The following is a 16,541-nucleotide window of genomic DNA, read 5'->3' on the forward strand; positions in this document are numbered from 1 at the left end:
CTTTGAGTTGCCTAGCCTGATATCTTACCGCCTCAATATTTCTTATCCTACTTTCCCATCTGGTCTCTGCCCATGATTTCAGACTTGACATGTTTCAGAAGCAGAAGAAGAAGAAGAAGAAGAAGAAGAATCAGCTTTATTGACAGTATATATATTTTTACATACACACACTGAATTCGTCTTCTGCATTTGACCCATCCTTCATTGAACACACATGCAACACCCGGCAAATTACATGCAGTGAAAACACACACAGGAGCAGTGGGCAGCATCATGCGCCCAGGGAGCATATTGGCGGGTTAAGTGCCTTGCTCAGGGGCACATCAGCTGGCTAATGGAGGGATGGGGGAGCATTTTTCACATTAATCCACCACACCCAAATTTTTCCTCCCCGCCCGGTGGGGGAAACCCTCCGATCACAAGCCGCTTCTCCAACCTCTAGGCCACGGCTGCCTATGGGTGGAGACTGAAAAGAGCTGGAATAACTTTGTTAAATTCCCAAAGTAGTCAAAGGCATCTGGGGAGCTTTTCACAGCATGCAGCTGTTACCAGATTTAAGGTGTGGGCACCACATTGGACAAAAAAAGCTCTTGTGTTTACCTGAAGCACCGTTGTCTGAACACCTTTATTTTTGCCCTTCATGTTCCCATGGTCATAGGACTGGCCTCTGCAGTCCTCAAAGCTCCTCTAGCCTTTTTAGGATAAGAGATGACAAACCTTCCCCTGTTGACCCCTCTGCAACAAGAAAGCCTAAGAAATACTCTTTAACTTGAGGTACAGTATGTCTCCTGGTGTAACTATCCCGACTATGACAGAGAGCTGTTTCTTATGACTCAAATTAGCTGTGCAATCTAAAATGATATATAAAATATTGTATGGATGTATTGATGTCTTTTACAATGGCTTCTAGTATTTTTGAAAGACAGATTGAATTATTGCCACCAATCACTGTAAAACCTCACACCACCTTTTTCTCTCAGCCTCAACAAATGCCACCTCCTGTCTATCTACTGTCAGCCCTTTTACTAAACGGACCTCCATGTCTTTCCATGTTGCCTTGCTAACATTGTGCTCCTGGCTATCATCATGGAACTTGAACAAGTGGTTTTTTTCCAGTCCTTTAGTCCTTCCCTATTCAATATGTAATCTCTTTTTGAAAACATTTTGCAGCAGAAGCAGTGCAAGCTATCGTCCTTTTTTGAGTACACGAGCGAGCTTCTCCTGATTTTTTCCCCATTGACTAAGAATCTGGTAAAATATTCATGCTGACACCTTCGTCCGTCCTTTTGTTTTGGAAATGTGAAGCTGTTTTGAACTTGAAATGGACCTCTGTGAACTAACTTTCTTCATACTTGATCAGTTAGAGAAGAGGCCAGTCAGCAGGGTCCAATGGTGCAGCCTTTGTTCCTGATGCTGCATCACTGGGCTCCTCAGAGGTGGAAGGGACAGGAGTGCTTGAGGCTGCTGCATCCCTGGACTCTTCAAAGTTGAAGGGGACAGGAGTGCTTGAGGCTGCTGAAGTTGAGATATCTGTTGATAGCCCAACATCTGCAGAGGTTGGAGTTAAATATCTCAAAAGTGCTCTCAAAAGAGAGAGGGAGAGTGTTACAATGTATTTTCTTCTGATATGCATATTAGATTAGAAACAACTTTATTGTCATTACAGTGAAATGTTGATTAGCAGAAGCAAAGGGACTACTGGTCGCTCCTCGACGATCTCTGATTGTTGGGTAACGTATTGTGTCACCTCCTGTTTCTGCTCTGTCCTACTCATTCACTTGCCTGCGTTTGGTGCTTGATAGTGTGGATGTACTTCAATCGACATACTTTGTGTTAGCTTTCACTGTGGTTGATTTTGACAATTAAGTACACAAGCACTTTAGGAAAAGTTTATTAACTGCACGATCCTCTGGATTCTTTCCTTTCCCAATCCCCGTTCTGTCTGTCGCTCAGCTCAGCTTAGCGCTAGCATGGCTTTTTCCACTCGCTCTCCCTCTGCCTCTCCCGCTCCCATCATCTGCAAGGTGTGTCATCTGCCTTGTTTAGTGGGAGTGAGATGTGTAGAAAGTGCTTATTCGTAGCTTTGGAGGGTTAGGTTGGAGGGTTTTGAGCTATGATCAAAATTTATCAGAGGTATCAAATCAGCATTGACATCACCAGGTGTTCACTAACCAACAAGGAAAACACCTTCTGAATATGGCAGCAAGTCCTCCACTCAAGGCTGAAATTCCACATAAGCTGATAAAAGTATAATCATTCAGGCACAGTTCCACATTCCACAAAGGCAGCTGAAGTGCTAGAAGCAAAGGCAACGGGTTATCTTTGGGTTGTTGAAGACATTTCACCTTTCATCCGAAAGGCTTCTTCAGTTCTGAGACAGAAGGGGAAAATCCAGGTATTTAACCTCTAGTGGGGTTGTCACCTTGGGGGTGGTCTTGAGGGTCGTTGATACTTTGTGCAATCATGTGAGTCGTTATGGTCACGAGCTAAGGGGTGAGTTGTTGTCCCACTCCATCATGTGAGTCGTTCAGGTCACATGAGGGAAGGTGCAAATGTTCTATCTGGACATAGATGGCCTCTTTCACACCTGTCTCAAAACATTAATCTTCTTTGTCCAAAAATGTGAACATTAGAGTCCTCAAAAGCGTGTCCCTTATCCTTGAGATATGCAGCCGATTCTTCACCTGATGAGCTGACCCTCCTGCGCTGTGCCATGCACCTGTGGAGTGGTTGTTTGATTTCCCCTATAGACAGTGCATCCGGAAAGTATTCACACCGCTTTGCTTTTTCCAAATTTTGTTATGTTACAGTCTCATTCCAAAATGGATTAAATTAAATTGAATTAATTAAACCGCACTCATTTAATTTTTGTTACCGATCACCCAAATCCATCAGTTCCGTGAGCTTGCACGTCACCAGTTAAAAGACCAATATCTGAGCAGATAAACTCCAGTTTACTGACTCCGCTATTGTGTGGTGATAGTGTGAGACTCAAAAGAATTGAGGTGGTGATCTTTGCTGGGTTCTTAATTCTTTAAGTTCCTCTTCTATCTTTATCTCCCTCTCACATTTTTCCATGGGCATGAGTCCGAGCACACGATCACGAATCTCCTTACGAGACACGTGACACTCGAGGATCTTTGTTTTTGTAGTCTTTGTTTGCCACGTCAGCCACATTATGTGGGCAATCGCCATCTTGGCTCTGAGCTGCATGTCCTGGGTGCCACTCTATCGCCACCTTGGTCTTGCTGACGTCACTCATGCAACGACCCGCCGTCTTGGCTTCGAGGGACACGCCCCCCCACGTCCTCCCTCTGCCATCCTGGTCTCCACCGCTATTTCTCTCTCTCTCTCTCTCTCTCTCACACACACACACACACACACACACTCCTGTATATATGTATACCCATGTATAGATATACTCCTGCTGCTGTACCTGTGTTATCTTTAGTTAATAGTTAATGTGTGTTGATAAACTTAGATTATAATAGTGTTTATTACAAAGTGATACTTATCTATGGATGGTTGTTGCTGGTTAATAAATCCTGTTATAGTTTAACCTGTCGTTGTCTGTGGTTATTGTGAATGTACTTGCAATAACAGCTGAATTCCCTTTCCCTTTCCCAACAACAAGCCGTGGGTAACCAAGGACATCAAAGCCATCCTCAATGACAAGAAGAGGGCTTTCAGAGCAGGCAATAGGGAGGAGGTGAGAGCTATTCAGCGCACCCTGAGATCAAAGATCAGGGAGGCAAAGGAGAGGTACCGCAGGAAGCTGGAGTGGAAACTCCAGCAGAACAACACGAGAGAGGTGTGGAGTGGCATGAGGACCATCACAGGTTACGGGCCAAACAGCGGAGGAGTTGATGGCAGTGTGGAACGGGCGAACGAGTTGAATCAGTTTTTTAACAGATTCGACACAGGGACCCCAATTCACGCTTCAAACGACTCCTCAGCAGTACGGCTGCAGCAACCAGCCACTCCAGCCTCTCTCCCTCCACCCACATTCCATCTGGATGGCCTCGCTCACACCTCGTCCCCAGAAGCCTGGGTGGACCACTCTCACCTGGGTACCACAAGCACTCCTCCCCCACCCATCACCCCAACGATGACCTTCACAGCTGACCAGGTGAGAAGACAGCTGCAGAGACTCCGTGCAGGCAAAGCTGCAGGCCCAGATGGTGTGAGCCCCAGGGTCCTGAAAGTCTGTGCCCCCCAGCTAAGCGGAGTACTTCATCATGTCTTCAACCTGAGTCTGAGTCTTCAGAGGGTCCCCGTGGTGTGGAAGACGTCATGCCTCGTTCCTGTCCCGAAGACGCCGCGTCCCAGCGACCCCAAGGACTACAGGCCTGTGGCCCTGACGTCACACATCATGAAGACCCTGGAAAGACTCGTCCTGGAGCAGCTCAGGCCCATGGTCCAACCGCTTCAGGATCCCCTTCAGTTCGCCTACCAGCCCCGCCTTGGAGTGGACGATGCCATCATCTACCTGCTGAACAGAGTCTACACCCACCTGGACAAGCCGGCAAGCACTGTGAGAATCACGTTCTTCGATTTCTCGAGTGCGTTTGACACCATCAGGCCGGCTCTGCTGGCTGAGAAGCTGACAGCGATGCAGGTGGATGCCCCACTGGTGTCCTGGATCGCAGACTATCTGACGGGCAGACCGCAGTACGTACGCCTGAAGTGCTGCCTGTCAGATGAAGTGATCAGCAACACCGGGGCTCCACAGGGGACTGTCCTCTCTCCCTTCCTCTTCACGATTTACACCACAGACTTTACGCACTGCACAGAGTCCTGCCATCTTCAGAAATTTTCTGATGACTCTGCAGTGGTTGGGTGTATTACTGGGGGGGATGAGAGAGAGTACAGGACGGTAGTGGACAACTTTGTCACATGGAGCGGGAAAAACCACCTACAGCTCAATGTGACAAAGACCAAAGAACTGGTGGTGGACCTGAGGAGGACTAAGGCTCCAGTGACCCCTATCAACATCAAAGGGGACACTGTGGAGGTGGTGGAACAGTACAAGTACTTGGGGGTGTACTTAGACCACAAACTGGACTGGTGCAAGAATGTGGACATGGTCTACAGAAAGGGCCAGAGCCGCCTCTACTTTCTGAGGCGGCTGAGGTCCTTCAACATCTGCAGGACGATGCTGAGGATGTTCTATGAGTCGGTGGTGTCCAGTGCCATCACATATGCCGTTGCCTGCTGGGGCAGCTGCCTGAGGGTGAGGGACACCAACAGACTCAATAGAATCATCAAGAAGGCCAGCCATGTTGTGGGAGAGGAACTGGACTCTCTGACAGTGGTGTCTGAGAGGAGGATGTTGTCCAAAATAAGAACTATACTGGACTTTCCCTCTCACCCTCTCCACAATGTGCTGATCGGCTACAGGAGCTCGTTCAGCAACAGACTCATACTCCCACGATGCACCACAGAGCGACACAGGAAATCATTCCTGCCTGTCGCCATCAAACTGTTAAACTCAGCACTGTGATGGACACACTCACTGTATATATACAATGTACATATTGGCTTTTTACACATGCACATACCTGTATTTTAAATTTTCTTAAAAATTTGAATACAGTTTTTTTGTAAATACCTGTACTTTGAGATTTTAGTTTTGTTTATCCTATCTTTATTAAGTTTATCCTATTTTTTATACTCTGCACTTTTCTCCTTTCTTGGTCGGGAATACTGCATGTGCAATGTCTGTAAAAACAAGAATTTCCCTCCAGGGATTAATAAAGGAATTCTGATTCTGATTCTGATTCTGAATTCATTCAGCCAGTGAGTGACAGTCAGTGCTCGGAATCATCCTTCATAATTTTAAGAGAGAGTTATTTCCTGTTAATTAATTTGGCTATTGGTTCCTGGTGACAGAGTGGTGCCCCGATTTTTATGTGTATAAAACATACACTAATTTTTGCTTTAATGATTATTTCCCATAATCATTGATTCTTTTGCCAATAACCATATTGCTCCTACTAGTGCGTAACAGGGTATTGCTGGTTCTGAAGTGTGTCAAGATGTTGTGCTTTAAGAAAATCCTTCTGAGGGAACAACAACATAAAAGGTTTTTTAAAACCGAAGATGAAATTCAGCACAAAAGTTTTGTTGTATACAGAGAAAGCATTCACCGGCGCAGTATTAAGAGGACCAGAAGGATTATGGCCAGATGAGTTACTGGAATGAGAGCATTTGGATTCCTGCAGTCATGTTGTTTGTACGGGAGGGGGAAGTTTGCTGGTGGTGAGCAGAAGTGATCAGAGGACCAAAGGCTTGATGTTGCATGGGGGATAGTCAATGCGAGGGATAGTTTCAGACTGAGTAGTGTGTTATCAGAGATAATCAAAAATGACTAATAAGTAATTTATTTAAAAAATTAGCAAATTAATCAAATCAGTCTCACCCAACAAAAGTGATTAACCAGAAATCTTGGTAATTATTAATTAAAATTGTTGGTATTTAATGAAACTCTAGTTGAGTTATTGATGCACAGTCTTTTTAATACAACTAGGTTTAGGACACCAATGAAGAAACTATAAGAAATAAGAAACCAATGAAGAAAATATTCTAGAAAAAACGGGCGGCACGGTGGTGCAGTGGTTAGCACGGTCGCCTCATAGCAAGAGGGTCCCAGGTTAGAATCCCGGGCTGGGCCCTTCTATGTGGAGTTTGCGTGTTCTCCCTGTGCCTGCGTGGGTTTTCTCCGGGTACTCCGGCTTCCTCCCACAATACCAAAAACATGCACATTAGGTTAATTGGCAACTCTAAAAATTGCCCCTAGGTGTGAGTGTGAGAGTGTGTGGTTGTCTGTCTTTGTGTGTTGGCCCTGTGATTGACTGGCGACCAGTCCAGGGTGTACCCCGCCTCTCGCCCATAGTTAGCTGGCATAGGCTCCAGCTTCCCCGCGACCCTGACGGATAAGCGGTATAGAAAATGGATGGATGGATTCTAGAAAAAACAAAAACAATGCTGACTCCTTGTTAAAATATATTAGGACCAGAGTTGCACCGATCAACGGGCGTGAAACCAGAATCAGACAGTTTTCAGTGCAACCATTAAGTGGTTACATAAATATTCATCTCCTTCAAGTCAGTATTTAGTAGATGCACATTTGGCCGCAATCACAGCATTGAGTCTGTGTGGATAGGTCTCAGTCAGTCAGACAGCCACAAATTCCCTATTGGACAGAGGTCTGGACTTTGACTCTGCCACTCCAGAACATTTACGCTGTTGACTTTAAACCATTTCTGTGTAGCTTTCGCTGTATGCTTCAGGTCATTGTCTTGCTGGAAAATAAATCCTCTCGAAATTCACAGTTATCTTACAAATTGAATCAGACTGTCTTCCTGGATTTCTGTTTTTTTATCGCATTTATCTCACCCTCTGCCTTTACAAACCTTGCAGGGCCTTCTGCTAAGAAGCATCTCGACAGCATGACTGCCACCACTCTGCTACACAGAGGGGATGGTGTGTTTGTGATGATGTGTATTGTCTGGAGTCCGCCACACATAGTGTCTAGTATCATCGCTAGAAAGCTCCATTTTGGTCTACAGTGGCTTTCTCCCATTTTGACTGGTGAAGAACCTGGGTAACAGTTGTGTGCAGTCTGTCCCATCCCAGCTACTGAAGCCTTGAACGCCTTCAGAATAGCCATGGGTGTCTTTGGTGGCCTTCTTCACTAGTCTCCCTCTTACACGGTCAGTCAGTTAATACGCCCTACTCTAGGCAGATTTACACATGTGCCATATTCCTTCCATTTCTTAATGATAGATTTAACTGAAGCGCAGTGGATGTTAAATGACTTGGACATTTATTGTATCCATCCCCTGACTTATACTTTTCAACAATCCAATAACTTTTTCTCTGAGTTACCTGGAGTGTTCTTTTGTCTTCATGGTGTAATTGTAGCCAGAAATACTGATTAACCAGTGACTGGACTTTCTGGACACAGTTGTCTTTATACTACAATGACTTGAGACACATTCATTAAACTTGGGTGATCTTCATTTTCACTATTTTCGCTAGTATTAGGTCAGTCACTTTAAAGGGGGGGATATTTATGCAATCACTTATTTTCCATTACATATTTTTAATTCATCACTATGTAGAAATCCATATTGTCAAAAAATACAAATTACACAGACTATGATATCATTTATAAAAGCAATAAAAAAGGTAAAACATCCAACGGGGTGAATACCTTTTATAGGCACTGTAATGGATAACAAACAGTCCTACAAGAAGTGCAGTCCTACATCAGCCTATTTTATCCCCAGAGCAGTGTGTGTGCCTAATAAGGGGTCAACTAATTTGAGTTTTAATGTTGGCATTTTAATATCCCTTCACAATCTCAGCGTTGAGTGTGAAGTAGATTGAATGAGGCAAAGCAGTTGGCCCATTCTGAAAACGTACATTTTATAGCACTATTCAGTTCAATTTATGTAGTGCCAAATCACAACACTAGTAGTAATGACAATGATATTTGGAAACAAGATTCGTACTAGAGTTAAAAATGTTATGGACTTGAACAGCACTTAGTTACACAACACAAGTTGTAATGATGACGCAACTAAAGGCAGAATGGCGACAATTGTTGAGAAATAGAGATGTATTAAGAATTTGTGTTTTCATTTGCTATAGTCTATATAGCAAGTCTATAGACTTTTAGAAGAATATGTTCATTTCTAAGAGTGTTACCTTATTCCTGAAGGCATCCTGTGGAGCTGTTTGTTGACATACAGGTATCTGTTCTTGGAAGCAACATGACTGTGGGTAACTGGCAGAATCTCCCCTCCAAGACCCAGATCATCCACCTACACACACACACACACACAAAATATTCTGAATATCCTCAAAAGACAGAAGTTCACAGCTGCATCATAGGGTCTTGTTTGTTTTGAATGTGTAACAGTAGTAGTGTAACTGCAGACTGCTTGGGATATTTCTAAATTGGCATAGTTTTCCAAAACTCCTGCATGTCTCAGACTTTAGTATTCAGACAATTCTACAACATACATTTCAGATGCTGCTTTATCTGAAATCAAGCATCTCACAAATCAGTCTTGTAGTTTTTCTCAGGAAAGGACAGGAACACATTTAGACAAGATGAATGGGTTGAAAGTAGCGGTATCATTATCCCCTGCATTATCTGGCAGATTAGGACAGTGAATATTACTCATGTTTTCTGTTGATGGTCTGCTTTCAGTATGTTGATTTTCCCCAAGTCTACCTAAGAACCAATCAACATTAAGCTGCCCATTTCATGATTCAATATTATGTAAATTTGAACACATTGTAAATACCTGTACTTTGAGATTTTAGATTTATGTAAATACCTGTACTTTTAGATTTTCGATTTACACTTATCTTGTTTTGTTTATCCTATTTTTATACTTTTCACCTTTCTTGGTCGGGAATACTGCAAGTGCAATGTCTGTAAGAATATGAATTTCCCTTCAGGGATAAATAAAGGAATTCTGATTCTGATTTTGATTCTGATGTACTGTATTAGACATTTTTTTCCAATTCAGAAGGTGCTTTTCCTAAATATGCTGTTGATTTTAAAGTCTGCTTGTTGCTTGCTTGTTCAATCTACACACTGAAGTCATCATTTGACTAATAGCCACTGACTAATAGCTTCATTACTATTGTGGAACTCACCATATTGAGTGTGTTGCACCCCACTGCCCCAGAAGGTCGAATCCCTCTGGGTCCATGTTCAAACACTGCCCCATCTGACCTCCTAGTGGACCACAGCCAACCTCCAAAACGACTGCTGGATTCCAATACAATAATCTGGAGGAAAAAAAGGAATGAACTTTGCAAAGTTGCTTCAGCAACTACTGAATTAATACACGTATGTTCAACAGAAGATATATGTATGGCTTTCATTTGCTTTGCCACATACACTATATAGCCAAAACAATTGAGGCACCTGACACCAACAAGGGCTTTAATGGCACTATTCTATTCTAAAATACATAGACAGCTTTGCAGCTATAACAGCTTACAATCTTCTGGGAAGGCTTTCCACAAGATTTTGTGTTTCTGTGTTTATTTTAGCCAGTTCATACAGTACAGCAAAAGTGAGGTCACTGATGTTGGACAAAAAGGACTGTCTCGCAGTCCCAGTTCATCCCAAAGGTGTTTGATGGAGTTGAGGTCAGGACTCTGTGCCGGCCAGTCAAGTTCTTCCACCTCATTCAGTCATCTTTTAATGGACTTTGCTTTGTGCATTGGGGCACAGTCATGCTAGTATAGAAAAGAGCTTTTCCCAAAATTCCTCTTCTGAAATCATAATGTTTATCATAATTTCTATTCCCACCTAATTTTTTTACATCATTATGTACAACTATTCATTTTAACACTTTCTTACTTTAATTTGTCAAGTAGACGGGAACCAGATTTCATAACATAAACACTGTTAATCAATCGATCATACTCACGGACATAAAATCCATATGTCTCAACATTTTTCCACATAACTACAACTATTAACTAGTGGTTGAAGCTGGGCTGTATATAGTATAGCTTAAAGTGAGGAAGTGCTAGTTCACCACTATTTTTGGCTTCCTTCCTTCTCCAGACAAACAGATACTAATTTATCCCTTTCCTCTACTGACAGGGACTGAAACAAATACAACAGCCTTGACAAAATCTTGCTGCTGAAACGGAGTGGATACGGGACCCTCTGCTATACCACCTTTTAATCTCTTCTGAAGGCATAGAACTGAACAGAAAACTTTGAGTTTTTGAGATATTCAATTTATATTCTACACAGTAAATAATTTCCCAGCATCCTCAGGAAGGAGACGTTGATATCTGTGAGATATATCAAGATACAAGATACAAGATAGGTTTATTTGTCACACACACAATCATACACGGTACAACGTGCAGTGAAATTCTTTATGTCCTTGCTACCAAAAAATAGGTAAATAAAAAATTTAAATTTAAGTATTGTAAAAGAGAACGCTTGTAAAGAAAAATAATAAAATTAAAATTAAATTTAAAAAAAGTGAAAATGTGCAGTATTTACATGAATGGTATTTACATCTAGTGCATGTAGTGCAGGTGGGAGTGGGATTGTCCAGATTAACGTTCACTGTTGAGCAGACGGATGGCCTGGGGGAAGAAGCTTTTCCTCATCCTCTCAGTGTTGGTTCTCAGGCAGCAGAACTGACGGCCTGATGGCAACAGGAAGAAGAGTGAGTGTCCGGGGTGATGGGGTTGCCTGAGGATCTTCTCGGCTCTCGACCTGCATCGTTTGATGTAAATGTCCTGCAGGTCGGGTAAAGTTGTTCTGATTGTCCGCTCAGCTGAGCGGACTACCCTCCTAAGAGCCGAGAGGTCCTACTTTGTGCAGCTGCCCATCCATGTGGTGATGCTCCCACTCAAGATGCTCTCAGTGGTGCAGGTGTAAAAGTTCCTGAGCACCTTGAGGGGGAGCCTGAAGTCTCTGAGGCGTCTGAGGTGGAACAGACGCTGCCTGGCCTTCTTAACAGTCCTGTGAATGTGCAGTGACCAGGACAGGTCCCGTGTGATGGTCACACCGAGGTATTTAAAACTGTCCACCCTCTCCACCTCAGACCCGCTGATGCAGAGTGGACGGATGTCCTCCTGCTGCTTCTTCCTGTAGTCCACAATCAGCTCCTTAGTTTTGCTGACGTTCAGCAGGAGGTTATTCTCCTGGCACCAGCTCTCCAGGTGGGTGACCTCCTTCCTGTAGGCCTCCTCCTTGTTGTGGGAGATTAACCCCACAATGGCTGTGTCGTCAGCAAACTTTATAATGGTGTTACTGTCTGATGTGGACACACAGTCATGTGTGTACAGGGAGTACAGCAGGGGACTCAGCATGCAGCCTTGGGGGGATCCAGTGTTGAGGGTGAGGGGGGGTGAGTTATAGGGGCCCACGCGTACCACCTGTTGTCTGCCAGTAAGGAAGCTGTGGATCCACCTGCACAGGGAGGAGTTCAGTCCAAGATCACACAGCTTGGTTACCAGCCTGGAGGGGACTATGGTATTGAATGCTGAGCTGTAGTCCACAAACAGCACTCTCACATAGTTCCCCATCCTAGTGTCTACGTGGGAAAGTATCTTGTGCACGTGGGAAAGTGTCTTATCATCACGTGAACGATGACAAGGCCAATGCTATGCTCTCTGTCGCCTATAGTAAGTCTCTTCTGACGAACATATGACCACCCACACCAGAACACATACTCAGTCCTGTTGTGTCTTTAACCCTGCTGTAAATTAATAGCTCCATTAGCTGTTAGCTCCCTTAGCCAAACACATCAAAGCACTGACCAGCTACTAAAAGCTAACCAGCTCTCTTCCTGCCCATTTCAGTAAAAAATTGCATTGCCCTCTTGGTTTAACTAGCTTGCTCCTACAGCAAGCTGTTTGGCTGTCTGGCTATTTAGCATGAGGCCTCTGAAAAATATACATCCCCTCAGTCACAGTGTAATTGTAGTCATTAGCACACATGCACTGTTGTACAGTGTCTGTAACTCCAAATTCAAAGTACTTTTGCCTCCAAACTGTTCTCAGCTTAAGTACCTCTATTCATTTACTGTTAGCTTGTTAATGAGAAAATGCCCCCCCTATTAGCTGTCTGATGTGCTCCTGAGCAAGGCACTTAACCCCAAATTTGCTCCTCGGGCACCTGACAGTGACAGCCCACTGCTCCTGTGTGTTTTACTGCATGTAATTTGCTGGGTGTTGCATGTGTGTTCAACTAAGGATGGGTTAAATGCAGAAGACAAATTCAGTGCATGTAAAAATATATATACTGCCAATACAGCTGATTCTTCTATTCTTCTTCTTGTAATCTTTTCTATAATGCTTCATTTCCTTTGAACAGAAACTGTCAGTCCTGCTGTGTTTAGCTCCCCTGTAAGCCATTAGCTGCGTTTGCGCCTTCATCCAAACACACAAGGGGACTCTGCTGCTCACCAGCTGAAAACTACTAACTAGCTCTCCTCTTGCCACCATTTTTTTTTCCTGCCAGCAAGTTCTTTGTAAATGTCGGACAGACAGCACAGAAACATTTCAGAATCTTCCTATTTTTCACATGCTTGGCTCTATGAAACAAGCCAGTGACAGTAACATAACTATAGTAACAGCCCTTCTATGTGGAGTTTGCATGTTCTCCCCGTGCCTGCGTGGGTTTTCTCCGGGTACTCCGGCTTCCTCCCACAATACCAAAAACATGCGCATTCGGTTAATTGGCTACTCTAAATTGCCCCTAGGTGTGAGTGTGAGAGTGTATGGTTGTTTGTCTTTGTGTGTTGGCCCTGCGATTGACTGGCGACCAGTCCAGGGTGTACCCCGCCTCTCGCCCGTAGTTAGCTGGGATAGGCTCCAGCTCCCCCGCGACCCTGACGGATAAGCGTTACAGCAAATGGATGGATGGATGGATGAGAAGACGTGTTGCATTGCCTTATGGTCAGAGCTTGATTTAGGTTGTAATTTGCTGTTTGCGTGTAACACATCTTCTGTAGCCTGGTTGGCTGGGAATTCTGTCAGGGATGACGGGGTGCCATTCGAGTCATGCAGTCCACTATGGCATTTTACTGGAACGTAAACTGTGTCATGTGTTCAGTGGTGTCTCTGCATTGAGCAGCACACAGCAATTTGGCATTAAATTACAAATCTAAACTTGGTAAGGAGTAAATGATCACTGTTAGAAAACATTCAAAGCAATATTTCAGAACAGGGAAACCCATTGCTTGACGGTCATAACTTACTTTCAAAACAAAGGTCTATGTCATTCATGTGATAAATTGTCCACGTGATTCATTTTACTACCCTCCTTGTGGTGGCTAACATAACAGCTAGATGTTGGTTGAAAAGACCAATGGCAACGTCTCGACACATGTCAAATGATTCGCATTACATTGGGGCCATCTTCATCAGGCCCCACAGCTCATTATTGAAAGCACATTGAACATGGGCATACAGTTTTCAGCTGCTAACTTGCTTTAACAAACACAGATGAGCCAGCCCCATGCGCACCAAATGCTGTTAGCAGCCGTTCTGACTTTGGTGCAACAGACATTAAGATACTTGGAATGTATTACCAATGTGCAACCACTGGTGTATGTAATTAATACACAACAATATTAGTTAGTTGTGAAGACAAATATATATTGTTACATATAATATTAGACTGAATTACTGATCATGTCATGCAGTGCTCAACAGTGACATCTCATGGGGTCTGGCCCCACCAGCCCCTAATGTAAAGACACCACAGCATGTATTTATCTGATTAGCTCTTCTGATCAGTCAGTTGGAGCACCCTTATTTAAAGCTCTGGTAAAAGGTAGCCAGTGAACCTTTTCTTTAGCAGTGCTGCCCCTGTAATTCTACAGGCCTGGCAGGCTGTAATGTCATACATTTCTTTATTTTAAAATTTAGAGAGGTTTCGCAGGTTTCTGCTTCCTCACTTTCTTCCATTCATCCATTTTGCTATGTGATTATGCTGTTATAAGCAGTGTACTGCTACACATGACTGGTATAAAGTCTATTCTGCACAATAATTCAGTTTTCTGTATTTCATAATGTTGCACTGTCAAGTTGATATTAAATTCATTTAATGTACTGCTGCAATGTCAGCAATGACATTTTTCAGTAATTAGCCTTTTAGAAAACCTCACTAAGTCTTAAACTATTAGTTGCCTATATTACTATTACTGTGCAAATATACAGAAATTAGATGAAAGAAAAAGATGAAAGTGACATATTTTGTCATTGGAGGGAACTCACTCCAACGAAATTCGTGCTCTGCATTTAACCCACCCAAGTGACGTGCACACACACAGCAAACCCGGGGCAGTGGGCGACCGCACGCCCAGGGAGCAGTGGGGGTTAGGTACCTTGCTCAAGGGTACCTCAGCCATGGACACCGGTACGGGGAATCGAACCAGCGATCCACCGGTTACGGGTCCGACACCCTAACCGCTATACTTATACTTATAAGTGTAATGTGTCTGTAATGTGTTCATAATGTCTGGAAGCGTGGTCTGAAAAAGGGATAGTTGTGAAATAATATCTTTGTGATTTGTAGTAAATGAGCATGTGTTACCTTAGTAACCTGAGGGCTCTTGCAGAGGTAGTACGATGCTGCCAAACCCCCAATTCCCCCTCCAAGGACTGCTATTGTTTTCATGGGCTGCAAACACAAATCACAACCAATAGAGCTTTAATACAGAATTAAGAGAGGTGAGAGGATAGCAGAGCTGAATATGTAGCCGATGTGCTGTGACAGGGTGTGTCCAGTAAAGAAAGTCTGTTGAAAATGATATGGAGAAAGGTTTATCACACCCCTCATTCTGTCACCCAACAGTCCGTCTGAGGGGTAGAGAAGTTTCATGACTTTTTGGTATAATCAAAGACAAATTTTAAGGCACAGAAATTAACAAATTGAAGCTATCTATATGTCAACTTCATTTGCCCTTGTATGTGTTTCAGCTGTGGTCTTTCATTTCTCAGCGTCGCTCAAATTCACTCAATGGACCGAAGTTGCTACTATACCCATTTTTTGTCTGACAGCAGAACCCTCAACTTAACTAATTTCATTGTAACCCATCACACGTGCAATAACTGACCGACCAAGTTAACACGAAACAAAATTTGCTTAGTATGTTGCTATAAAGATAAGATAAAATTTCATCAATCCCACAGTGGATAATGTTTAATATTCTGTCACCACAAAGGTCACCAGGAACTTCAACTGACACACCAAAAATTTCACCGCATTATGCGCTACAAATTCTAAAGTTCTCCTGTGAATTTTGTTCTTACAAAAGATAGTGATGCCAATAACGAAAGTTTTAGCTTTCAAAACATGGTAGAGTTATCTAAAAGGAAGTCAGTTAGTAAAACAACAATGCTGGGGGACCAAAGCCTTTTCACTGGTCATTAGCCTGAAAGGCATACAGATACGAACTTACACAGCTGAAATTGAATAGACTTGGCTTTCAGGGTAGAGACAGAAAAGGTTCTGATTGTTGCGTATAAAGTGTCACCTGTCAGTAGACCGACTGACCTAACAGACAGCTAGAAGACAATATACTTACACTCAATGACACGGACACTGACTTAATTATACAATGAAGCTTGAAACTGTCGGGTGTTACCTTAAAACTGAAGGCACCACTAAAAAAGTGACAATCTTCTCTCGCGTGTCCGCGTGCTCGTTATCCACCCGACGACAGCAACAATAAGCTTGTTAGAGATGAACCAGATCTGCGCAGAATCGATCATTTGCTGGGTCTAGCATGCTGCACAATGCATTCTGGCTAGATTTCTGTCTGATTTGATCCTGACTTGCACTGACGTCACATCCGCGTGGGCAACGATAATCCCGCGAGATCAAATCGGCCGCAGTTTTTGAGCCAGGCGGTCCTGCAGTTGCTGACTATGGTTGCTCCACTATGTCTATGTCAAATACGCCTTTAGATTTAAGCTCTCTGACTGTCATTTTGTAAATTTATAGTGGATTATGATTTAGTGGTTTC

General features: G+C 43.4%; 1 protein-coding gene across 1 annotated transcript in view; it reads right to left on the reverse strand.

Moving 5' to 3' along the window:
• The window catches only part of ppox (protoporphyrinogen oxidase), a 35,138-nt gene extending 18,811 nt beyond the window's left edge, over positions 1-16,327 (reverse strand). The window contains exons 1-4 of the mRNA XM_046400388.1: positions 16,161-16,327; positions 15,107-15,193; positions 9,679-9,813; positions 8,716-8,831 (exon numbers count right to left, since the gene is read on the reverse strand). Of these exons, the coding sequence (XP_046256344.1) occupies positions 8,716-8,831; positions 9,679-9,813; positions 15,107-15,190 (335 nt within the window). The 5' untranslated portion in view covers positions 15,191-15,193; positions 16,161-16,327. The remainder of the gene's footprint in view (positions 1-8,715; positions 8,832-9,678; positions 9,814-15,106; positions 15,194-16,160) is intronic.
• Positions 16,328-16,541: the final 214 nt, after the last annotated feature.

Source organism: Scatophagus argus, chromosome 9 (assembly GCF_020382885.2).
Source record: "Scatophagus argus isolate fScaArg1 chromosome 9, fScaArg1.pri, whole genome shotgun sequence".
Classification (NCBI taxonomy): Eukaryota; Metazoa; Chordata; class Actinopteri; family Scatophagidae; genus Scatophagus; species Scatophagus argus.